Genomic DNA, 27,150 nt, shown 5'->3' on the forward strand with positions numbered 1-27,150 from the left:
CTAGAGGGCATAGGTTTAGGGTGAGAGGGGAAAGATATAAAAGAGACCTAAGGGGCAACTTTTTCATGCAGAGGGTAGTACGTGTATGGAATGAGCTGCCAGAGGATGTGGTGGAGGCTGATACAATTGCAACATTTAAGAGGCATTTGGATGGGTATGTGAATAGGAAGGGTTTGGAAGGATATGGGCCGGGTGCTGGCAGGTGGGACTAGATTGGGTTGGGATATCTGGTCGGCGTGGACAGGTTGGACCAAAGGGTCTGTTTCCATGCTGTACATCTCTATGACTCTTTGCGTCTGGACAGATGCATGAGTAGGCGGGGAGCAGAGGGATACAAATGCTTCGGAATTGACCAACAGGTTTAAACAGTGCATTTGGATTGGCTCAGGCTTGGAGGGCCGAAGGGCCTGTTTCTGGGCTGTAAATGTTCTTTGTTCTTTGTTCTCATATGCAACAAATCACTTTTCTAAGCTCCTCCATCGTCCAATCTGAATAATGTCTGTGGGACAGGAGAGCCAGCGTTGGGGAAGAGAGGGCAGGAGCTGGCAGCTAGGATTTAGCTTCAGATGTGTGGGACCCAAGAATGCAGTGTGCATACCAATTAACAGATCAAATTCCCCTTTAATGTTGCAGAACCATTTCAAGTAGATGTGATACTGTCCGCATTGTTGGTATCATGGAATCTATCCCATTTTTAGCAGAATGCACTCAGTTTTAACTGTTTGCAAGTCATGATTTTAATTTCAAGCTATTAAAGATACTGAATGGCTGGCCTGACTGAGCAGCCTGTTCAGTGGTATGAATTATTTCCATCTGTTCTCTGAGCAATAAACACTTGCTTTTGATTCAAACAGGCTGGTGACTACTCAGGCGCAGGTGATAACCCAGACTTCAAACATCTGCAGGTTCTGCCACCATCATATCAATGGTAAAGCTGGGCTTGTGTCCACTGGCTTATTGTGCTGCTGGACTCAGTGACACCCAGTTAGGATTCTGCCTGGATCACTCAGCTCCTGACCTCATCACTGCCTTGGTTCAAAAAGAGCTGAATTCCAGAGGTGATGTGAGAGTGTCAGCCTTCGTTCAGTGGGAGAGAACCCATTCCTTTAACGTAGCAACTTGTGAGTTCGAGCCCTGCTCCAGAGACTTAAATTCATAATCCAGATGGAATGCTGAATGCGATTATGAAGTGCTCTGTTTCAAATTGGAACTCACAACATGTTTGTCTCCTTTGCAACCGAGTGTTGGTAAGTTCATTTGTCAGTTATGGCCTGACACTGAGCTTCGTAACTTACAAGTCTGATGTGAAGCTGATGTTCAGAGATGGCATGTGGAATGAAATAGAGGACAGCCATTTCATTATTAGCAGCCAACTCATGTAGATACACCTCGACTTCTTCAGCTTTCACACAGAGGAGCGGCACGGTGGCTGAGTGGTTAGCACTGCTGCCTCACAACATCAGAGTCCCAGGTTTGATTCCAGCCTTGGGCAACTGTCTGTGTGGAGTTTGCACATTCTCCCCATGTCTGGGTGGGTTTCCCCCGGGTGCTCCTGGTTTCCTCCCACAGTCCAAAGATGTGCAGGTTAGGTGAATTGACCGTGCTAAATTGCCCATAGTGTTAGCTGCATTAGTCAGAGGGTGAGTTACTCATCGGAGGGTCATTATGGACTTGTTGGGCCGAAGGGCCTGTTTCCACACTGTAGGGAATCTAACCTAAGGTTAGGGCTGCCCTGCCATTTAATTATAGATTCATGAATGTTTCCTGGGTTTCATTTCCTTTCAATTTACCAAGCTTTGTAGTCCTTAGCAATGCCTTCTGAATGTTTTGTAAGACTGCAAAAAAAAATTCCTGATTTGACATTTCCTGTAAGTGTTTGAAGCTGCCTTATCAATTATCTTGCCTACATCATAAGGACAGAAGTGTGAATGGTCACTATGAATGCACAGTATTTACCATTCTTTCGATCAAGATAAATATCCTTGACCAACTGGACAACATTCAGTGAGAATTGTCAAGCACACAGTACCAGGCAATGACCATCTTCAACAAGAGAGAACCCAACTGTGTCCCCTTGACATTCAGCAGCATTGCCATTGCTGAATTCCCCCCATTATTACCATCATTGGGGTCACTGTTGATCCAGAAAGTTAACTAAACAAGCCATATGAACTCTGTGACGACAAGAGCAGGTGGAGGCTGGGAATTCTACATTTAGTGGAACAGACTTAGCTGGGTCAATAGCAGCAGAGGGGTATCATTCATTTAAAAGCAATGTAATGATATGTTGGATTGAATGCTGTTCAAGAGCAATTTGTTACCTTCTGTTTCGTTCTGAATGCATTTCTTCCACAGAGAATTCCGTCCTCAATATGGAATGCATTCATTGAGACACTGTTGACTGAATCAAATGGCACGGTTTTATGTTGTGCAATTGCTGCAGTCTGTAGCTGCAGATTCCAAAAATGACATGGCTTATGTCCTCCTAAGTGCTATTAGACAAAGCTAACCAAAGGTGTACAGACAAATAGACATATAGTTTAACATTTTTGAAAAGCAGAGCAAAGCTTTAAAGACCACTATTTTAAACTAAAATGTAATCCCCAGACATCAGAGAACAAAAAGACACTATGAGGACACCATCCAATTGATGAACATATATCATTGATTTTAATTTTCAGTCATGAGATTAACATAGTGTTTTCCCACTATGATGTGACGTTATTGTGTCCAACTCTTTACAATCAAAGGAACTTGTGTCCTGTGTACAGTATTCAGAGCCAGGAACCATGGGTTGAATTGTGATACTTTAACCTATTGTGCCAAAAGGTATGGTGCTGGAAAAGCACAGCCGGTCAGACAGCATCTGAGGAGCCGGAGAGTTGATGTTTTGAGCATTAGCTCTTCATCAGGGAATGTCGGGGGCTCAAGGGGGCTGAAAGATAAGTAGAAGGGGATGTGGCCTGGGGGGGAGATAGCTGGGAGAGAGGAGGGTGGAGCAGCTAGGTGGGAAGGGAGATGGACAGGTAGGACAATTCAAGAAGGCTGAGTTGGAGGGTTGGATCTGGGATAAGATCGGGGCAGGGGAGATGAGGAAACATTGACATTGATCCCATGTGGTTGAAGGGTCCCAAGGCGGAAGGTGAGGCGGTCTTCCTCCAGCGGTGTAGAGGTCCAAGGCACCAAAGGATTCTTCCACATCTGACAGAGCTTTTCCTGTACCTCCACACACATCATCTACTGTGACCGTTGCTCTCGATGTGGTCTCCTCTACACTAGGGAGACAGGATGCCAACTTGCAGAATGTTTCAGAGAACATCACTGAGACACATACACTAAACAACCCCAATGGTCTGTGGCCGAACACTTCAATTCCCCTTCCCACTCTGCCAAGGACGTGCAAGTCCTGGGCCGCCTCCACTGCCAGATTCTAGCCACCTGACGCCCGGAGGAAGAATGCCTCATTTTCCATCTTGGGACCCTTCAACCACATGGGATCACTGTCAATTTCACCAATTTGCCTTGCTGAGAATCTTCTCACCTGCACCTTCAAATGAGTGACTCCGACATCCCGGAGATCATGATAAGTTTTGGGTATTTGAGTATATAGTTTTAGCCAGTTTATCAAAAGTACCTGTTTATTTAAGGTACTGGTTAATACAAAGTTTGCTTTGCTTAAAAAGCCAAAAGTATGTGATTAGACACCTTCCCTCCTGGCCTGCTCTTCTTCCTATGATCTCTGGTCAGTTCTCACCTTTAAGTAGGGTTCCTGTAGGTGCCATTTTGTACTTGATAGGTCTGGAAGTGAAATATTTGAAAAATTAAAATGAGTATGCACACTTCAATTTCACAGCTAAACTTTACAGCCTTCATATAAATACCCTTCATCACCATTTGCATTAGGTACTGTAAAGGACCAGTCAGTGTGATCCAATGTGTTTTTTCCAGAAACCTCTTACCATGTGATTAGGGTCTAGATTGCACTGCCTAATTGTATGATGGAGGCAAATCAAAGATGGCTTTCACGCAGAAACTGGATAATTAGCAGAAGGGGAAAAAAATACAGGGAAAGGGCAGAGGAATGGGAATCGGTGAGTTGTAGAAAGCTGGCTGGGGCATGATGGTCTGTAAGGTTCTTTCTCAATGGTTCTCACTGCAGGTTTCACTACTCGCCCTCAATGCATTGGTTCGATTCAGCCAGATCTCAAATAACTGATACTCTGCATGCTCCTCATGGTGATGGTAATTAAAAGTTAGTAACATAGGAACAGGACTAAGCAATTCAACCCCACAAAACATTTCTCACATTTGATTAGATTATGCCTGATTTGTATCTTAATTCCATCCACCTGCCTTGTTCCAATAATCCTTTATACTTTGCCTGGTACAAATCTGTGACTCAGTTTTGAAATTTCTAATGGACCCAGCCTCAACAGCTTTAGAGGCATTTTCCAGATTTTGCTAAAATTAGGTCAGCAGAGTAACTCGGATCGCCTCTGTTTTCCAGCCTTGGTCAGACACAGTGATTAAGTTTTTTTTTAGCATGTAGCTATATGACACTTCAATTAACAATGTAGTTAATTGAAAGAAGGAAGACTTTCATTACTTACTAATTCAGAATAAAATAATAAAACACGACATTAAACATTTACATGAGCACAAGTATAACATTTAAGAATGTACAATAGCAAGATGACGAATATGCAGTTTAAACATTCTTCGTGTCCTTGAGTTGCCATTTTTGAACCTGAAGCCATGGCTGTTTAGTTGCAGTTTTTATGCCCTGCTACTGCTGAGGATATAAGATTTCAAAGTATGTATTACCCTGGATCATTTGAAATACAGTACTCTATTGGAAATATGCTGCTCTGCAAACCTCACAATTTGATGTTAATCCAGACAATTGTGTGTCTGAGGAACGCATTGTTTTAAATAGTAGTACATTGTAAGAAATATCTTTTGGATTCTTCCGTGCCAGGATATCCCCACGCAGTTTCCTGTGTCAAAGGAGATTACATAAGCAATGTCCATATAAGGTAAACGGCCTGTAGGAGGCAAACTCACATCTCTCACTGCTCAGCTGACCACTTCAGCTATCTTAAGTCAGGATATTTTCCTTCTTTAAAAGAAAATCTTTGTACATGAAAGATCGCCGGCATTAAAACAAGATGATGAAAATTCAAAATTTATAGTCTATATTTTACCATCACCAATATAATATCCATTCATAGAATCTCTATAGTGTGGAAACAGGCCCTTTGGCCCAATAAGACAACACCAACCCTCCAAAGAGTAACCCACCCAAACTCATTCCCATTACTCTACATTTACCCCTGACTAATGTACCTAACCTATACATCCTTGAACACTATGGCCAATTCACCTAACCTGCACATCTTTGGACTGTGGGAGGACTCCGGAGTACTGGAGGAAACTCACGCAGACACACGGAGAATGTGCAACTCCACACAGACAGTCACCCGAGGCAGGAATCGAGCCCGGGTTCCTGGTGCTGTGAGGCCACAGCACTAAGCAGTGAGCTACCGTGCCACCCCTTATATTCCTTTTATGCAAAGAAATTCTTTCTGACATGAGTCCTGAATGACCGAGCTTTAATTTTACAGAGTCTAACCTGTTGAAATCCAATTGATCTTGGATAAATTACACCTGCTGTAGCATTTTGATTAGAAGATAGGATTCATCTTGGTAGAGATCACGCTAATAGCACTGTAACAAGCAAAACACTTGGATTTATTCCATTCAGCCATCACATATCCTGTTACAAAGCTCTACCTCCATCCTTGGAAGCACCAGCCCTACTCTTCTCCAGTGCTCCCCCACCACAGAAATATTCGAAATGCAGATTTCAAAACAAAAGCATTTCACTGTGGGACTGTTTCCCTGTAACCTGGTGAACTGCAATGGGTTTACAAACGGAGAGATAGAAATTGAAACTGTATGCACACATTAAGTCTGCTGTACAAGTAAAACTAACCTGATTTCAGTCTCTCCTTATCTCATGTTTATGGTTCTTGCCAATTTGAGGTATCAGCCTACTTTTCTGAGTGCCAGGCACACACTGGCTCAGGCATAAGGTGCTGCCTGAAATGAATGAGGCCAAATCTTTTAAGATCAATGCCATCTGAGTTTAATTTTGATTTCGTGTGTAAATGGATACAAAAGGAGTATTGTCTTCAGGAATTTCTTGGTTTCATAGCCAGAAATTCCCGATATAAACAAACTGGCTGCTTGGCAGAGGCCCATATGTTGGCAGACTCTGAGTCTGAAGCAGCTTTTTCAATAATGCTTTTTTTTTAAAAAGGCAGTTTAATCATGGTCATTTTCAATCAGGAATTTTTCTATCAAGGCTGTCAAGTTTAAACTCATTAAACTGACTGGGACTCGCAGGCACACTGGTTCTGTTGTTACTGTTGGTAATAGCTTAAGATATTCTCAACATAGTCATCTCCCTAGTTAGACATCAGTAATATGTTAAGCCCACTGCACACTTCATCTGCTCTGTGTCTGAATATTTGGGTTTAATCTTCAATGGATACATGCATCACAAAAATGAATGATTTCTTTTTGAGCAGAAAGTTAGCAGCCAGGAATCCTGAGAAGGGAGGAATCTTGTGAGTAGTTCAGTGTCACTGTACTTTTCAGGTAGAAAGCTATTTCCTGAGATCTCCATGTCTGAGTATGTCTCAGTGTTAGACTGCTGGGCTGTCAAAGCAGGACACTTTGAGCCTTGCACAGGTAGAGAGTTTGACCATTGGTATTTAAGAGCCTGTGGATTGACTAGGAGTGTGCCAATGTCACAGTGCTCACTTTGTCAATGTGACTTTTCACTAAGACTATGGGCAGGATTTAAAAGAGAAAGCGGGGATGGAGTGCCAATGGCACCACCAGTTTATCTGTCGTGGGGGAGACCGGAGAGCTGCTCACCTCACTTACTCGGCAGCAGTGGGGTTCTCTTTACAATCGAGCCCCTCAGGTCCAATCTGAGGCCGGCAGCTCTATTGAACCGTACCGCGACTCTGGTTCAGAGGTTACTGCTGGTACCACACTGAGGGTGGTTACTAAGTCCAAGGTCACAAGTGGGAGATGGCAACCGGGAAGTTGAGGGGTGGTGGGTATCTTTAGGAGGGGGTAGTTGTCTCAGCAGCAATGGCAGAGTGCTGATTGTCAGTGGGATTAAGTATTGAGTGCCTTTGAACAAGCACCCCACAGGATCCTCCAGCAGCTCCTGAAGTTGTGGGTGTGGATGGTGACATGTGGTTCATGGGGTTAGGGGGCATTGGCGATAACACTATTTGGCATTAGGCCATGCCCATCACCAACCCACCTATGTCTGATCTGTTTTATGGGAGGGGGTGACGGCACTGGGCAGGCTATTGGCCTTTGGGCTAATTGAAGCTAATTAATGGCAGTTGGAGGGATAAACCAAGGAGGTATGCCAGCAGCATTGACCACATGGGTTGGCATCAGGCTACTTCCTTGAGGGTGCCCTATGCCAATTTTAACCTCCCCAGCACCAAATTGGTGCACTTTAACTCTCCCCCACCAACCTTGCAAGTTTAGCACCTACACACCCATCACTCTTTTGCTGGGCCTACCCTGCCAATCATCTTAGGTTACCCTCAGTCTGGTCTCTATGAGCTCCTCTTCCTTAGGGACCAGCTTTAAGCCCAGCCATGATAACTACATCTTTACTATCTTTACTCTGAGAGTAGTAAGGATATGGAATGCTGTGCCTGCAATGGTAATAGATTCACCAACTTTAAGTACACTTAAGTTGTAATTGGACAAGCATATGGACGTACGTGGAATAATGTAGTTTAGATGGGCTTCAGATTGGTATGACAGGTTGGCGCAACATCGAGGGCCGAAGGGTCTGTACTGCGCTATAATGTTCTATGTTCTGTGTTCTATATGTACATGAACCTTAGGTTACTGGGACTCCAGAGCTATGGGCCATCTGTTTGACTGGCTGCTCTCTAAAATAGAAACTTACTGCCCTGAAAGAGTTTGAAGTCTTGTTTTTAACCAGTGAACATCCTGTAACACGTTATATTATTGCATTGTTCCTTCAGGTGGCAGGATAGGAAACCCCACTGTCTGAAACATTCTGCCTCTGGTGTTGAAATAGTACTTTGAGAATAGAGCCTAGACTGTGTTCCTGTGTTATACTATTGGAAAGGACTGAACACCTAAGATCGAAAGAGGGAGGTATTGAGGATTGCATAATACCCATTGCTGCTGTTGCAATGGTTCCAGTGCCCACCAGACCTTATAAAGGGACCAGGAAAAGGGCTCTCGGGGGATTCTGTTCCATCAGGACAGTTGTAACCCAAGTGTTCACGGAGAGTGTTTGTGGCTGTGTCCAGGGACTGGGGATGGAGTGCAGCTGCTTATGAATGTGACAAAAAGGGATGCACTAGGTTCTACAACTGAAAACAAGTTTGATCGAGAGTGAGATTGACACGGTGAGAGTTACACGTGATGAGACATTTCTGCAGGAAGAAATGTGACTTCCTGCAAACTGTATTGTTGTGTCAAATATTTAAAGCAAGAGTTATCTGAAAAATGTGTTACCAGCTTCTGAATTATGTTGATTTTATTTGGTTGGCGACAGTAATAGTTTTAAAAAATGGAATGTTGTTTTGCGCTGGTGTCAAAGGGACTCCTGGCGTTTTAAAGATTTCAGTCTATACAGGAGTGTTAACATCTCATCTCACCAGAAACACAACAGGACTCGCCATATAAATATAGTAGCTACAAGTGCAGATCAGAGGCTAGGAATACTGCAGAAAATAACTCATCTCCTGACTCTCCAAATCCTGTCCATCATCTACAAGGAACGGTCAGGAGTGTGATGGAATACTGCCCGCCTGCCTGGATGTGTGCAGCTACAACAGCACCCAAGAAGCTTGACGCCATCTGGGACAGAGTAGCTCATGTGATTGGCACCACATTCACAAACATCCATTCCCTCCACTACCAACGCTCAGTAGCAGCAGTGTGTATTATTTACATTAAACATTGGGAATTTCTAGATTTTGCTCTGAGGGTTTCAGTCTGTGACAGTGTTCCAGGAATTTCACTGATTTTGTTTCAGTAATTGAGTGTTTATTTCACTTAATTCTGATTTAGATATGTTTGAATGATGTAAGACACTTATTTAAAGTTCCAGCCAAGAACCAAATAATTTATATTTGACCTTTTCAGTTATGTTCTATCCTATACTTAGTTAATGACTGATACAGGCAAGATATCTTCACTATCTTAACCACTGCATTGACCAGAAAAATCAAATAAAGGATTCAGAATGCTTTATCATTTTTAAGGAGAATGATGTATATGTTTTGGACCTTTGCAGTTTATAATTATGAAAACCTGCAAGCTGAAGCAAAGGTATAGGATGAAAATTGCCAAACAAATTTCTGCTTATTCTCGTGTCTGTTCATGGGATGTAGCAAAGGGCAAAATGACCCACAGGGAAATCAACAAAGTTCACCTTTCAGTCAGTGCGTTTTGACTTTGGAGCACCGACCTGGCGGGGTATTGTCCTATCACCTATTTCCACAGCATCGAGGCAGTTTGATGCAGCTTGCCTAATTAAATCTGGCCAGTAATGGGCCTAGCAGATCATGAGGTACATGCAGGAACAACAGCCAGCCTGGCTGAGGGAGTGCGCCTGGTGGATGCCACAAAAGATCATTCCTAAGTTATTTTAGTTGAACCTTATGTAAGCATATGGAATGTTAGGGTGTCTCCACCCAATTTTAACCAAAATTGCTGAACAAGGTCCTCAGAATCTGAGTTGCGTTTTAAAAGAAGTCTAAGCACATGAAACAGGCAGGTGCTTTTGGCAACCTATGATTGGCCCTTTTCAAAATGGCTGCATCATTGAGATGTTAAGGCTATTGATATCATATACAGACCATTACTGTTGCATTGACATCAGACTGCACACATTAACATCGTCCAGTTCTGAAGAAGGACCTAGAATGTCAACTCTGCTTTCTCTCCACAGATGCTGCCAGACCTGCTGAGCTTTTCCAGCAATTTCTGACTGTGTTTCCATTTTCCAGCATCGGCAGTTCTTTGACAATTTTTTAAAAACGTCACCCATGTGACACATTTTGGGATGGTTCTGAGAGATGTGACTCCTGAAATAGAAGTTCTTTTCTTAATTCTTAAGCATTTGATCTATGCAGACAAGTATCAAATGAAACTGGTGAGCAAGTTTTTATTCAATACCAAAGAGCTTGAAGGAGAAGCATACTTTATTCATAACATCTGTGAAAGATATTACAAAAGCATTTAAACTCAAATTTTGCAGCATTTGCAATGGTGTTCAACTTGTTGCCAAACAGCATTTTCCACTCAATAGCCTTGTATTCGACTTAATATTTACAAAATGTATTCCATGTTAGATTTACAGGAAATGCAAAAGGAGAAAAAATGCCCCTCTATACACTGAATTGTTAGTTCATGAGGTTCTTTTACAAAAATATACTTCTTTTGTAAAATGTGCGACCAAAAATGTAACAATATTTGACTTGAATATTACAGAATTTGCAAGAAAATTGAACTCGCCCCATTTTTCTTTTAATTGGTTATGCATTGAGGATATCGCTGGCTATGCTCATTCCTCATTGCCCAGAGGGCAGTTAAAAGTCAAACACATTGCAGTGGGTGTGGAGTCACAGGTAGGAGTAACCAAGGAAGGACAGCAGATTTCCTTCCTTAAAGGGCATCGGTAAACCAAAGGGGTCTTTAACAATTTTGATTGACCAGTCCCAATACAGCTTATTCTATTTTGTAAGTGTCTTAATGTTTACGAAGTACATTCTATGTCAGGTGTAGAATCCAAACATAGGGCATTTCAAACTGGAAATTACAGGAAGTGCAGTCGATTTTTTTTTCCGTCTATGCACCGTGTTCCCCTCTCGGGTGCCTCAGTGAATTTTTGATACTCTTGATTTGTGAAATACAGTCTTTGGAAAGCACACAATCCCAGAGGTGCTATAATTGGAACCCCGTGGTGTGCTGTGTCTGAAAAGACCACCACAGCTACCTTTCCCTAATGTGCCTCTACAGTATCTGCTCCAAGCTTTACTTAGTCCATCAGCAGATAGTTCAGAATGTCAGAGTGTGCCAGTTGCTAACAATTGGGTGTAAACAGTTCTGTGCGCTGGAAAACCAGCAAGTTCAGGCAGATCAAAGGGTGTTTTTCATCGAGTTGATGGTCCTCCAGCCACAGTTGATATTTGGCACTATGTACGTTCCAAAAATAGCCTACGGAGCACAGAGTCATGCAGCTACTTGGGATTTATCTCAACAAAAACGAAACACTCAATCTCTCTCCAGATCTTCAGCTTAAAGAACCATTTCACCATGAGGTGACCAACAATCTCTCCCCCATCACTGGCGATGTTGTGGGCAGCATGTGAAGGAAGTGAGGTTCAGGAAGGATATAATAGGGAGGACCTTTCTCATCACCAGCCAAACTATGTTTGGAACTTGTTTGTAAGTTCTGTTGGCAAGGCATTCTGCCAAATCACTTTGACCATCTAATCAGAGAGTATGCAAGAGGATCTACCTTCTCCTTTACCCACTGGGCCTCAAGAACAAGGAGGTGTGGAGTCGAATACATGGCACCCACCATCCTGTCTGGGCCCTTTCAGGACTACTTTGGGCTGTTTTCTCCTGGAATGAGTGAAAGGGAGGGATTGAGGAAGATAACAGTCAGGAGCACAGTTGTTAGTGTTGGTGCAAGTAGAGGAGAAGGTGGTGAGGTGACCCGAGTGAATGTGTAGGCACCATAGAGAGCATGCAGAGCCTTGGAGACTGGGATGGGAGAGCACGAGTAAAGGAAGAGATAGCATGCTGCAGTGAGAGTGGTAGAGCTTGAGCCTTGGTGGGAGGTGTGTGCAGTAGTGGGGATTCAGTGAGCGTGAGGTAGCAGAGAGAAGATAGTGGCACTTACCCTGACCAAGCTGAGAAGCTCATTGCCCTTCATTCTGTACTGCTGGCCATTCCTTCAGACAGCTGAGACCCACATTTGGACCGGGCTAGCTGGTTGGTTGGCTCTGTTAGTTCGGGAGAATGAAGACGTCTCTCCTCTGTACCTTTCCATCCATTATGTCGCAGTCTGAAACGCAGGGAGCCAATCTTCCTTTGCCTGCCATGTCTGGGGACATGACATTCATTGAGTAGGGCAGCTTTGGAATGTCAGTGCTTGTTCGAGTGCACAATGGCCCTTTAAAGTTCGCACATGTGCCAGGAATGCCAGTCCATTCAGGAGAGATAAGGACTTCTGAGTGTAATGAGCTGGTGAAATCAGGCTGGCATCAGAAGAGCAGGGTGCCATGGGATGTGGTAAGTAGCTAATGAGGTAAATTAAAATGAGACCCTTTGAAACTCAAAAGAATTGACACTTATCCGAAATGTGGCAAGATTCTGCTTCCTTGTGTTTTAATTGGGGCACTAGATGGTTGTATTAATCCTGACTCACAATTGTATTTAATATTAAATGATTATTAATGAGTCACACTGCACTGGTCCATTTCAAATAATCGCTTTGAAAATGCGTGCATTGCACCCTTACCATTGAACTGTCAAAATTGAGTGTCACTTTCCATTTAAATACACAATCTTGTCAGGTGATCGGATATTTACTGTGCTATTTTAACCCTATTGGTCAATGCTTATATCATTAATACCTCAATATGATTGATGTAGAGCGAGGGGAAGATGGCTGATTTTAGTTTGTTATTCAGGGCTCAATAGTCTCATTGAAATCCACTTCTTAAACGTGACTGAGTCAGGATTAGTTACTAAACTAAAACCAAGAGCTGCGGATGCTGGAGATCTGAAGCCCAAGTAGAAATTGAGGAGAAATACAGCAGGTCTGGCAGATCTGTGGAGAGAAATCAGAGTTAATGTTTCGAGTTATGAGCTTTCAGCACTCTGAAGGAGGGTCACAGGATTCAAATTCCAGAAATTTTCATTTTTGTTTGAGGTTAATTACCAAGTGCAGTAGAAAGATTATGATCGCAGAAGTACTCTTGAGTTAATGACTGGATATCTTCCCATATTAACTCCGCTAACACTCACTGTGGGACTTGGTGTCTACATCTTCTGTAAAGAGAGGGCTCTTGTGGCATAGTGGCAATGCCTCCATCTCTGAGCCAGGAGGTCTGGGTTCACATCGCGCCCACTCTGAGACAGTTTGCTTAGAAATACCTCCATGTCTTCTGCTTATCAGTGTTAAAATAACTGCCAAAAAAAAGGTGAATCAAAGAATATTAAATTTAAATAACATACATGATCCTCATAATCTGCACAAAAGTGTTCATGAGATAAGGCAGAACGTCGGATTCATGAGGGCAATTAGAGAGTGGTGCAGGGGTAATACTCCACCCATTCTAGAGAAAATTGATGAGGAATTTTCATCAATTTTGGAGATGGAATGTTTGCAGTAGGTATGCCTAGTTTCCTTGTGAAGAAATTGACAAATATGGATAATACCTTGTAATTAGCTGTCCCTCTTTAAATACAGTCAGGGTGGATCATTTTCATATTAATGAGGTGATGTTGTTATTTCTTCTGTTAATAATTTGTTCTCTTGTGTGTAATGCTAAACATATTCCTCATGGTATGTAATAGTGTTTGGGTAATGGATTCTAAGTGACATTTTCTTAAAAATTGAATCAAAGCCATCCAAATAATGTTAATTGAAGAGACAAGTCAGAATCATTATCGTGAAGCCAGTTTACTATAACAGTCATTTATTTTGCTCTCTTTATCCTGCAGCAATTGAATCACCCCAACATAATTAAGTACTTGGACTCATTTATTGAGGACAATGAGTTGAACATCGTTCTGGAGTTAGCAGATGCAGGCGATCTCTCTCAGATGATTAAGGTGAGCAGAGTACAGCTTTTACCAAGTCAAGTGTCAGAATTATCCTTGGGCAATTTATCAAGATGTTTCAATGCTGGAAAAATGGCACTAACTGAGTGAACACATTAGTAGTATTGTTCTGTTTCTGCAGGGATTGACAAGAAAAAAAACTGAAAATGCTGGGAATCTGAAACAAACAGCAATATCTGGAAATCAACAGCAGGCTAATTGGAATCATAAGAAAAAGAAATTGTACTTATATAGCCCCTATAATGTTGTAATAAGACCTAAGGCACTTAAAAAAGTCAAACAACGTTTAACATTGACCCACATAAGGAGATTTAATGGCTTGGGCCCAAAAGTATGACTATAAAGGTAGATCAAGGAGCCTCTAAATGGACAAAGAGAGATGGAATGGTTTATGGAGGGGAGGCTGGAGTAAGTGAGGGCAGGTGACTTTCTGACTACGACTGATAGATAAGAATAGAATTAGGAAGTGCGGTCTATTAGCTTTAAATTAATCCCTTGTTTCAATTGTATTCAGATGGTGGGCAATAACTGATGGTTTTTGTTTCATTCTTCCATGGTTTGTGGGCATCACTAGCAAGGCCAGCATTTGTCCACGTCTAATTTCTCGTAGTCATGATTTGGAGATGCCGGTGTTGAACTGGGGTGTACAAAGTTAAAAATCACAACACCAGGTTATAGTCCAACAGGTTTATTTAGAAGCACATTAGCTTTCGGAGCATCGCTCCTTGATCAGGTGGTAGTGATGAAGGAGCGACACTCTGAAAGCTAGTGCTTCCAATTAAATCTGTTGGACTATAACCTGGTGTTGCGTGATTTTTAATTTCTCATAAGCTGAGTGATGTTTAGAGGGTCATTGACGATCAACCACATTGCTGAGATTTTCAGTCAGATGTTGGCCAGACTTGTTAAGGATGACATATTTCCTTCTCAAAAAGACACTAGTGAACCACAACGGCTTTTACAACAATTGATAATGGCTGTCCTAGTCACCAGCTTCTTATTTCAGATCTGTTAATTACATATGAATTTGACCAGTTGCTGTAATGGGATTTGAAACCATACTGCCAGAGTATTAGCGTGAGTCACTGGATTACCATGGTGCCACTATTTTACCTTGTTTTTGTGCAGATTTGAACTGGCTGAAAGTCTAGTAAGTGGATCATGAGGTATACAATATGTACCATATGTCTCTGTTCAAAGACTCGGCTCCAGTTCCATCCTTTTTTGCCTAGCTATCTAAATTATAACACTATCCCACCTAGTAGGACAAAAGTGAAGAGGCATTGAAGGAGGACAAAGGTTTCAGAGTAAATTGCAGAAGTATGAGGAGATATCGCTTAGCTTTGGTGCAGTCACCTACGCTGCACCTTTAGTAAGAGCCCTTTGGTTCTGCAGCAGGGCTGCAAGCCTCGAAAAGAAGGATTCAACTATTGACTGCTGTTGACATTAGATGCAGATTTGGGAAGTGACAACCTGTTCAGGTTTGAAAAGCAAAACTAAGTTGCAGAACTCAGAGTCATACAGGACAGAAACAGATCCTTTGGCCCAACTCATCCATGCTGACCCAGTTCCTAAACTGGATTGATCCCACTTGCCAACATTTGGCCCATTTCCTTCTAAACCTTTCCTTTCATACACCTGTCTAAATGTCTTTTAAATGTAATTGTACCCGCTTCTACCACTTTCTCTGGCACCTCGTTACATATACTCACCACCCTTATGTGCGAAAAAGTTGCCCCTCAGGTCTCTTTTTAATTCTTTCCCTTACCTTAAATATATGCCCCCTAGTTTGAATTGAATTGAAATTGAATTGAATTTGAATTGAATTGAATTTGAATTGAAATAAATTGAATTGAATTGAATTTATTGTCACGTGTACCAACAAAAGCTTTGTCTTGCCTAATAGATGGATTCAATAGATGGGAGGTTGACTTTTGTGATTGTCTGGGCCAAGTTCACCACTCTCTGTAACTGTCTCCGATCTTGAATGGTACATTTGCCATGCCAGTAGTGATAATGCTCTCGATGGTGCACCTATAAGAGTTGGAAAGGGTATTTGCCGTCATGCCAAATTTCCTCAGCTGCCTGAGGAAGAAGAGACGTTGTTGGGCCTTTGTAACCAGTGTGTCCACATGAAGAGTCCAAGAAAGCTTATTGTGGATGACCACTCCCAGGAGCTTGACACTCTCCACTCGTTCCACCTCTGTGCTGTTAATGTGTAGAGGGCCATGAGTAACATCCTGCCGAAAGTCAATAATGAGTTCCTTGGTTTTGCCAGCATTGAGAGCTAGGTTGTTCTCATTTTTCCAGATCATCTGCCTCCCATCTGTAGTCTGGTTCGTCACCATCTGAGATTTGACCGACTATGGTGGTGTCATCAGCGAAGTTGTAAATGGCATTAGTCTGGTATTTGGCGACGCAGTCATGGGTATACAGTGAGTATAGTAGGGGGCTGAGTACACATCCCTGGAGGGCTCCAGTGTTGATTGTTTGTGATGATGAAATAATGTCCCCAATCTTCACTGATTGTGGCCTATGGGTCAGGAAACTGAGGATCTAGTTGCAGAGAGTGGGGCTTAATCCGAGATCACTAAGTTTAGTAACCAGTCTCGAGGGGATAATAGTGTTGAAGGCTGAACTGTAGTCAATAAGTAGGATTCTTACGTAGCTGTTCTTGGTGTCAAGATGTTCTAGGGAGGAATGAAGGGCAAGTGATATGGCATCTGACGTGGATCTGTTGGTCTGATAGGCAAATTGGAGTGGGTCAAGATTAGTGGGGAGGCTGGAGTTGATTGATGCCATGACCTGCCTTTCAAAGCACTCATGACCACCGAAGTTAGGGCCACTGGCTGGTAGTCATTGAGACATGCTGCATAAGTCTTTTTAGGCACAGGTTTGATGTTGGCCATCTTGAAACAGGCAGGGACAGTGGTCTGCTGCATGGAGAGGTTGAGAAGACCCTGCCAGTTGATCTGCATGTGCTGTGAGTGCAAGGTACTCTGTCTGGTCCCATTGCTTTCCTTGGGTTCACTCAAAGGAAAACTGATCTGACCTCTGATACAGTGACTGCTGGAATGAGTTCGTTAGGACCTGTCAGAATAGGTGTAACCTCTCCGCCGAAATTCTGCTCAAAGTGAGCATAGAAGACGTTGAAACGATCTGGGAGAGATATGTCATGTCTGCTATCTTGCACTGTCTCTTTTTAGAACCTGTGATGTCATTCAGTTCTTGCCATAGTCGCTGGGTATCTGTCTGGGTCTTTAGTTTGGACTCCCCTGCCCTGGGAAAAAGACCTTGGCTATTCACCTTATCTATGCCTGCCATGATTTTATAAACCTCTATAAGGCCATCCCTTGTGTGCAAGGACTGAAGAGTCTAGACTTTTATTTTGAGGAAGAGATGTTTGACATTGACTGTCATTTTCTAGTTTTCTTTCATTTCTTTGTGTAGTTTGCCTGCATTGATTTGGAATTTTATAGAAGTATTTCAAAACCTAAGCACGTCATCAGTTGAAGAAATAACCTGAGTGTTATTTAAAGATATACGAATGCAAACATTGCATACCAAAACTTCAGAACAGCCTTTTTGGAGTAGTCTATCCTTAGCTGATGCTTCCCCCAACAATAATTCCATTTGCTAATTAGTTTTTGAGAGTTTTCCATTCTGGCTTGAATCCAGGTGCTGCAGCAGAGTGTTCAGGAACAACAGGTTTCACCAAATGTAGACCTCAGTGAAGGTGCCTTACGTGAGACCTGAACTTGTGTCAAGCATCTTCTGAGTCATGACCTCTTGTGTCATTGTCATATTTCATTCTGCTTGATTCTGGTAGTCAACTTTGGTTTTTCTCATTGCTTTGAGGATGGATTTGTATTGTATGAGTATCATTGGCTGTGTATGTCATTCACAGTCTGTGGAAACACAAAAGCATTTTCCCTGATCAATGGGGGCATGCATTACTAAACATAGGCTTACTGAACAAACCTGGAGAGCTTGTTGAGAGATCCAAGTGACCAGTTAAATAATGCAAAATGGTGTTGCCTTGATGGAAACCATTAAACAATGAGCCTTACACCTTTAGAAAGTAGAGCATGGGGCTCTTTTAGTTCATCGTCGTTAAACAAAATATTCTAACCCAACAATTGACTTTGTTCAAAGTTTCTGTCAACTCACTAACTTTTCTGCAAATCACTAATCCTGACGAAAGATGAATAGGAAAATTTATAATGATAAAACATACTTTATGATTGTAAGTATTGATTACCACTTTGCTTAGCCCTGCCACAAGAACCGAAATTTTAAGGGGAGCACTGTCTTTAGTTATTACAAAATCAAACATGCAAGATACAATCACAATCTCAAAGGACATGACAGAAAAGTCCATGAATACGTTTGCAACAAAGATTCATGTCAACAAAGAAGGGAACTTAGCAATTTGTTTATATGGACTTTTCCTTTAATTGAGCAGTAATTCTGTCTCCAAGAAGTTATATTTTATTTTTTATTTTAGTGGATTTGATGTAATATCTGCCAGATGCATAATACATTGAGCCTCAGGCTCTGGTTTCTGTTCAAGAGCCACCAATTCGTTCATGCAGTGAGCTTCATGTGGTGGCTTTAGGAAGGCTGAGGTCCATTCATAGTATTAAAGATGTACAAGTTAAACTTGCTTGACCTTTCGCTTCTTATCATGTAATCAGGAAAGCTAGCCTTTACAGTCTGCCCTTGAAAGCTTCACTGAAATTTGATGCTGTTTTAAAGCTACATTTTCCACCAAGTGTCTTTCCTGTCCTGAAGATGCTGACTCATTTGAGCCATGAGCTTCTTAAGAGCCTCATCCCATATGTGCCTCATCCAAATAACCGTTGCTCCGTATCTTTGCATTTGAACAGAATGCAGATTTTCACCTGTCATCAAGTGATGTTTACATTATGCACATTTCTGCAGGGATTGATAATTGACTACTTCTAACTGAGAATTATAACTGATTTCTTTCTTGTAGCCCATGGACACGAAGATTCCTTGTGGTACTCTGACTATGATCACAGATAAGGTTAAGCAACTTATCATAGAGATCAAAACAGAGATACCATTGTGTGGGTTTTCGTTTCATAATAAGCATTTGCTCATGGAGTTGGGTGTCAGGGGAGGGTGGAAATGAGAGAGTTATTACATTGCAACACTCTTACTTGGTAGCCACATAACTGGCTAGTTCACCTTCATGCATTGCCATTATCACTGTCTGGTACACACATGGTTTGGTGCCAAACACTCAGGACATTGATATTCTTTGGTGGATCTGAGCATTTTATAAAGAGAAAGTATTCAACCCGTCTGATGTCGAACCTTCTGAGCAGAAGCTAAAAAGCGACGAAGCATCAATTATTATGCTCTTCTTGAATTGCATCTGCCATTTTAGTGAGCAGTGAAAGTATTATCAGTCTTTATTGACTGCTAGAAATTTATGGCTGGTGTAATTTAAAAGCCAGCATAAAATGTGACAAGATTGGAAAGTGTGTTCCTTTGATTTTTATCATAAAGAGGCACATCTGTGTGAATTCATATGCGATCTACAACGTAAGTGTCATGTGTAATCTGAAGTGAGTGAGCAAGCATTAATATTTTATCTTGATGTCACTGTAGAATTTAAAATAGCACTCCCTGTCATTGTATCCCATATGGATCAATATCCTCTACAGATACTCCATGGACTGCTACGATAAAAAATGTTTTGTCCTTTGATGATGAATGATAGTAGAATCTGAGTGTGGGAATCATCTGAACTATCACAAAGACAGTCAACAGAAATCAATGTTAACATTTGTTACACTATGTATTAAGACCATTCTAAAATACAATAACTAACAACAGCTTAGTTCTGATGTTAATATCTAGTAGATGCATAGGGACTAAAATAATCACTGTGTTGGTGGGTAAGTAAATAACCGGCAGACTCCGATCATGAATCAGTGAGCGTAATCTGCCATTCCTGTCCATCAATGCACCCCAACTACAATACAATATTGTCTGATTACTTCTGTTGCTACAAAGCACTGATCTTATGCAAATCAAGGGTAGACTGTGTGGGAGGACTAGTTCTGCTGCCTGCAATCCCAATATTTGGGATTTGCATATTCTCCTGATTCTGTGCAACCTTTGCTATACAGTGGGTTACCTGAGGAGGTGCGTCTACTGCATCTGCAGCGAACAGTGTTTAAAGGGCTGCATTAACCATTTAACAAGCTTTCTTCTCGCCGAAGCACTGCCAAATTCTGTGTTGCTCATGTTGAATGAAGCAGGCTGAAGGTGGTTCATCATATTTGATGTTAAAGGGCACCATGCTACTGTATGGAGACAGAGAGCTGGCAAGGTGAAATCTGTCAGCAACATCCACAGAACCTGATTGTAAATGTACAAGAACATGGCAGACTGAAGAGAGCAGCCAAATTCAGCTAATAACTTATTGTACCAGGGTTTTCAAATCTGCTGATTTGTGCTTATTCCTGTTATTGTCTTGGAATCTGTTTAAAATGAGTGTGATGTTTTTTATTTGCTTCTGGGATGTGGACATGACCGCTAAGGCCAGTACTTACCACCCATTCTCGGATTGCCCTTGAGAAGTTGCTGGTGTGCCGTCTTCATGAGGTTTGGTAGTAATGACACCCACAGAGCTGTTAGGAAGGAGTTCCAGCAATTTGACCTAGTGGCAATAAAGGAACAGCTGTCTATCTCCAAGTTAGGATGGTGCGTAATCTTGGGGGGGAATGTGGAGCTGGTGGATCTTCAATGGAGCTACTGCCTTTGATTTTTAAGGGAATTAGAGATTGCAGGTTTGCAACATGGGAAGCTTTGTAAAGACTATTGAGTTTTCACTCCACAGATAAGCAGACTGCCAGGTGAAATCAGAACAGCACTTGAGGCTTTTACCTCACTCTTAAATAATTCAGTGATTTTACTATCTAATAGCTGACATTGCACCAGCCATTTCGGTGATCTGTGTGTCATAAAGTTGTAATATATATATAATCTTTAAGTCCCGCAACTGGTTTTTTAAATCTGGGATTTTTGTTAAAAGAAAATGCTTTTCAATGAACCAGGAAACTGTGTTTTAAAATGGTTGCAGAGGCCACCAGATATACAAGACTGACCAAGTTTTTAAAAGCCTCTGATGTAGATTAACAGGAGAAGTGTCTGGACCGAGCCCCTGCAGAATTTCACATTTGCCATTATATAAGTGATTTAGGAAAATAACTTTTAGGTAATAAACAACAGCTACCTCATCTGCAGGAACAGCCAGAGACCAAGGAAACCCATTATGTAAAAGAATACCGAAGACTTCCCTATTTGTTTCAGTTGCATCTTGGTAGCTTTGGCAATGGGAGAACTCCTGTATTAATATTAATTGTTCTCATTGTGTGCCAATAGAGAGCTATTACACGATTGAAACTCCCCTTTGTGAAAGGCAATGTTTATAGACCTGTATGATTGTTACAGAGGGGGCATAACATGAAAAAAGGTATGCCATGTGAAATAGTAACAGAAGCTGTCTCTTCAAACTGTGGCTCCATCTCTGTGATAAGTTAGAATACATCACACCAATGAAGAATTTTAAATTAAAAGGATCCTGAAGTTCCACAGCACCAAGGCATATAAACTGTAGGGCTGGAGTTTAGGAGAGACTGCCTCCAGAACAAACGTGACTAGAACTTTAAGACCATGGAATATATACAATGTTCTAGTCATTGAGTTTAACATTCTTTCACCACCCCGTGCCACCCACTCTCTCTCTCTCACTCTCTCTCTCACACGTTTCCACGTTGTAAGTAATCTAGTCAACACACACACACGTCTATAACTTGTTCTCCTTAACTTGCTAGTGTGCCTGAATGTATTGCATGTTTTATAACAGGTTTTATCATTTTAATAAATTCTATGTTTTACTTGAATGAATATGGAATAATACTAATTCATTAATTTTGGGTATTCAAGAGGTAATTCTGACATTTTTCTTCATATAGCTATACACATGGTCAAGTACACACTGAATTGGTAAAAATTACATCTTTAAAAAAAATTCAATCTTTCTTATAACCAATCTCAGAAGAGAAAAGAGAGGAGTTTATTCCCCCCTCCAGATGTTGTCGTAACAAATGAGAGCCCGGCTTTACAATCCATGAAATGACAATGGCTCGATCGATTTGTCTGAGACTGCTGTCATTCCAGTCAGCAACATATGCTCAAATGTTGGCCTTCTCCCCGCAAGGATATTTGATATTGGAATATGAGCAATAGCAATTCGCTAGGAACACCTATGGCTAGTTTGTGATGCATAGTGATGCCAATAGTGTGGGTTTGATTTCAACACTGGCTGAGCCCCAGACAGCAACAAGAACAACGATAGCCTTTATTCTATAATGTCTTTTGTTATATTCCCAGCTGAAGTTGTTACTGGACAGGTCAGATCCTAGACTGAAATCATATATTGGTCATGTTTTGTTTGTTTTGGTTTTAATGAGATGATCTCTTACAGAAACATAAACATGCAATGTTGCACATTTGATTTTAACAATAAAACAGAAGTTTATTAAACAAAATAAATTAGGTTAAAATAAAATAAGTTAATCTATTTCAATATAACCCAACATAGCTATAAATCCTATAGCTCCCCAAAACATTGACTTTATGAAAACAAATATAGAATCTTTATGACTTATTGGATTTCAGCAGCATCATAAGAGATAATGATTAGATTTGTTACAGTGTGGAAAGAGGCCCTTCGGCCCAACCAGTCCATACCGACCCTCCAAAGAGTAACCCACCCAGACCCATTTCCCTCTGACTAATGCACTTAACACTACGGGCAATTTAGGATGGCCGATTCACCTGGCCTGCACATTTTTGGACTGTGGGAGGAAATCGGAGCACCTGGAGGAAACCCACGCAGACACGGGGAGAATATACAAACTCCACACAGTCAGTCACCTAAGGCGGGAATTGAACCCGGGTCTCTGGCGCTGTGAGGCAGCAGTGCTAACCACTGTGCCACCGTGCTGCCTCAGTGACTAATGACATTGTTCTCATGAACTTAAGCTCTTTTCTCACCTGTGCTAATTTCTTTCAAGTGAGTCTGTAAGGGTATTGCTTTATAGGTAACATGTCCCCCACATGACCATCATGTACAGTCTCAGCCATTTTACTTGGCTTGTTCCCACAAATCAGTTTTTCTGTTAACTCCTATTGGTTAGTTTCTCTCATAAATTTGAGATATAGTTGGTAAGTGTTGGTTCTTAGTTTTAGTTTATCGAATTTAATTTAAGTGGTACTCTCACTTCACCTCTCACTATATATTACTTCAAAAGGACTAATCCCTGTGGACTCATTAGGAAGATCCTTAATGATGAATATTAACAAAGGAATTCAATGCCATTTTGAAATTCGTGACAATAAGCTCTTCAAATGTTGCCATTGCCTTTCCAGTGTACCTGGAGATTGCGGGTTATAAGTTGAAAATGTACATTTTAAAAAATTCTCAAACTAGTCAGCATTTTCTTGAAAATTTGATCCTTGCTCTGATTCTATTTCTTTGTGTAATTCACATCTTATTAAACATTGAACTGAGCTATCCTCTGACCATTTTTGCAGTATTTTTCCTTAAAGGTACTGCTTCAGGAAATTGTGTGGAAACATCTGTAACTGCTGGTTTGCATTCCTGCTTTCAATCATGGGTCCTTGAAAATCTATTAAGACCTTGCTAAGTGGTTCCTCAAAAGCTGATATTGAAATTAAAAACACAGGGTTCATTGAGGGGTGGGTTTTCCTTACTACCTAACATGTAGAGTGTGCTTTGCAAAATTTGACTCCATTTTTCTATAATCTTGCCCTCTAACATATATTAGTATTTTAGCCTGCGTTTTTCTAATACCTGAATGACCTTCCATTGGAATTTCATGAACCACTTGCCAGATTTCATTATGACAATTAGATAGAGATGTCTTGGAGGTTTGAGAGACAACAGGTTGAAGCTCTGGAACATATGATAGAAACATATTTGCACCCAGGGAAGGAGCAATATTTTTAGAAGAGAGTATAATGATAGAAGCACGTTGCAATTATTATGCACAAATGTGGAGCATATGATTCATGGAGGATAGTGTCATAGATAAAAGGGTGCACTCAGGTGATGTCGCACGCACTTCGGCTTTAATATCAGTCTGCTGGTTGAGTTTTCTTTCCTAAAGATGTCTGGGAGGTTAGACTGATCAAAAAAGACATCTCATCAATTTCATCTGCAATACAGAGTGGTATGGAAGTTCATGCTACCACGTACGGTCAAGACATTGAGGGAGAGGCACCTCTCATTCTGGTTAATATGGCAGAATGATTGTCTTGCAGCACACGAAGCCTTCAGGAATTCAAGGGGAACATTTTATTCTTTGACCAATAATTTCCATCCCATTTTCTTGAAGCAGGCAAATTTCCATGTAATTTTACCCTTCTCGTGTGCTGAATTCCCTGATTATAAGTCAAAGCGTTCAGAACACAGGTTTTATATTTTGACAAAGACTGTCTGTTTTGAGAAATGTAAGCTTGGAATGATGCATTGAGCTAAAACAATCCAGCAAAAATGTAAGTATGTAAGTACAGAAACATTCATAATTAGAACATTGCAGAGTTTTCCCACATCAGTGAAGGACCGTGGAATGAGAGGTAACCTCTTGTAGAAATGTACTTGTTTGCTGTGGTATATGTTATTGTGGGTAAACTACCATCAATTCAGCTATTTGTAAAGAAACCTCACAATCAAATACTGAAATAATTTTAGCTTTATTAACACTCCTCAAATAAACAAGTATAAACCTGCAACCCAATTTAGCTATTACCTCATTAATGGTGAAATCTGACCAGGATTTCAACCAATAGTAGTTTGTCTCTGGCAGTTTCCAGGGTTCAGTCCTTCTGCAGTGTTATTCTTCGAAGTTCTGCTGCTGAATTGTTCTGGTGTTGGATTTTTGTACAATTTTCTCTCTCTCTCAAGCAGTGTGTTTATTGATATCCTATAGATTCTTTCTTCCCCAATACTGCTTACACTTTCAGAGGCCTCAACTCTGCAGCTTGCCTTGTCATCAAAACTAGCTCCTCTATTCCTTGTTACAGACCACATTTGAAGTATTGTGCGCAGTTTAGGGCCCTATATCTTAGCAAGGATGTACTGGTCCTAGAGGAGGGTCATGAGAATGGTCCCAGGAATGAAAAGCTTAACATATGAGGAATGTTTGAGGACTCAGGGTTTATACTCGATGGAGTTTAAAAGGATGAGAGGGGATCTAATTGAAACATACAGAATACTGAATGGCTTGGACAGAGTTGATGTTGGGGAAATGTTTCCATTGGTAAGAGAGCATAGGACTGGAGGGTATAGCCTTAGAGTAAAAGAACTGAGATAAGGAGAAACGTCTTCAGCAAGAGAGTGGTGAATCTATGGCACATCATTGCCACAGAAGACTATGGAGGCCAAGTCATTGAGTATATTTGAGACTGAAATAGATAGGTTCTTGAGTGTAAAGGATTATGGGGTGAAAGTGGGAAAATGGGGTTGATGAATTTATCAGACATGATTGAATTGTGGAGCAGACCCGATGGGCTGAATGGCCTAATGTCTACTCCTATGTCATATGGTCTTACATTCGGGGTTAGCTCTCTGTTTAAAACAGCTTTTTCCTGCAATTAACCCCTTCAGAATATTGCTTCTGCCAGCAGGACTAATTGCCCATATATCATGAGGCAGCAGATTATGAAGTAAGTGTTACCTCCTATGTTACCTCCTGTGTCTGAGGAAACAGAGGCAGCATGGTGGCTCAAAAGTTAGCACTGCTGCCTTACAAGTTCGATTCTACCCTGGGGCAACTGTCTGTGCAAAGTTTGCACATTCTCTCTGTGTCTGTGTGTGGGTTCCCTCCAGGTGCTGTGGCTTCCTCCCACAGTCCAAAGGTATAAAGATCAGATGGATGAGCCACATTAAATTGCCCATAGTGTGCAGGTTAGGTGGATTAGCCATGGGAAATGCCGGGTTACAGGGATGGGGTGGGTCTGGGTGGAGTGCTGTTCAGAGGATTGGTGTGGGCACAATGGGCAAATGACCTGCTTCCACACTGTAGGGATTCTACGATTCTATAAAAACTTAATTATTTTCCTTCTTCAGGGGATGCTCAATTCACACATTGTTTTAACTACATTTTATGCTAATTTCTCATTGTTCCTTTCATCTTGAGAAACACGTTTATTCCAGAGAAAAAAAAGTTATTTCTGTTTCTTTCAATCCTTGTGTAACAGTTTATCTCTGTTGATTTTTCCAATCCATGAGCATTTATTAAAATTCTGAAGTTTACATTGTCACAATATGAATAAGATTGAGGGCTCAATTCTTTATGTTGAATTGATTGATCCCAGTGAAGGCAATCAGCATGTTACAATTGACTTGAACATCTATGGGCTGGGGCCTGAAAATATTGGCTAGTTGTCTTGATTGCTAGTCTGTGATCTCTATTAGAAAGTGAATGCTGAGTAAATCCAGTGTAGGTGTGATATTCCTATAATTGTTACAATCCTGACAGCTACTGGCTACTTGGTGTATAATGAAGGATTGTTGGTAGCCACAGAAAGTTGTCCCAATGTGAGTTAGCATCTTTGGGCAGCTGGAGAGGCAAATATGAGTAGAGTATAATAACCTTCAAATTAGGATTGATCAGAATCTGTGGCTGAACCTTGTTGTATTTTAATTAAGTGCCAATTTTGTTAAATTTCATGAAGGGTTTCTCTCTGTGAGGCACAGTGAAATCTCTCACTGTATTGTCTTACCTTCTTTGTCCCTATGGTAATACTCTTGTCCAGTTCGAGCTTGATTTGACCTTACTGTTGCCCAGAAGAACTCATCACTGCCAGGATATGCCATGTTTGACTGTCATCTCTGGTGCCACCTTCGAAAGAGCGTTGTCAATCTGAAGCTGCCCTGTATGGTTTGTGGCATTTGCCCTGCACTTGGCAGAGAAGGGGCAGCTGGCACCTTGCTTTGTTAACATGAACCTGGAGCTCCTGCTGGATGGGGTATTGTAGAGGAGGGCCAGCCTTTCTTCCCCCAGGTCTCACAGTGGAGGCCATGACACAGACCATGCCAGCCTAGGCGGAGGTTGACACCTTCGTCACTGCGATCTC

At 41.4% G+C, this 27,150-nt stretch overlaps 1 protein-coding gene and 1 long non-coding RNA gene across 11 annotated transcripts in view; one reads left to right on the plus strand and one right to left on the minus strand.

Moving 5' to 3' along the window:
- Positions 1-5,118, minus strand: part of LOC122564837 — an 8,955-nt gene extending 3,837 nt beyond the window's left edge. Inside the window, exons 1-2 of the long non-coding RNA XR_006316020.1 lie at positions 4,825-5,118; positions 3,755-3,798 (exon numbers count right to left, since the gene is read on the minus strand). This is a non-coding gene — a long non-coding RNA (uncharacterized LOC122564837). The remainder of the gene's footprint in view (positions 1-3,754; positions 3,799-4,824) is intronic.
- LOC122564836 (serine/threonine-protein kinase Nek6) overlaps positions 1-27,150 on the plus strand; it is a 266,799-nt gene that overhangs the window by 149,304 nt on the left and 90,345 nt on the right. For all 10 annotated transcript variants that reach the window (XM_043720147.1, XM_043720151.1, XM_043720150.1 and 7 more), the window contains one exon: positions 13,825-13,935. In XM_043720147.1, the coding sequence (XP_043576082.1) occupies positions 13,825-13,935 (111 nt within the window). The remainder of the gene's footprint in view (positions 1-13,824; positions 13,936-27,150) is intronic.

This window comes from Chiloscyllium plagiosum, chromosome 30 (assembly GCF_004010195.1).
Source record: "Chiloscyllium plagiosum isolate BGI_BamShark_2017 chromosome 30, ASM401019v2, whole genome shotgun sequence".
In the NCBI taxonomy this organism is placed as follows: domain Eukaryota; kingdom Metazoa; phylum Chordata; class Chondrichthyes; order Orectolobiformes; family Hemiscylliidae; genus Chiloscyllium; species Chiloscyllium plagiosum.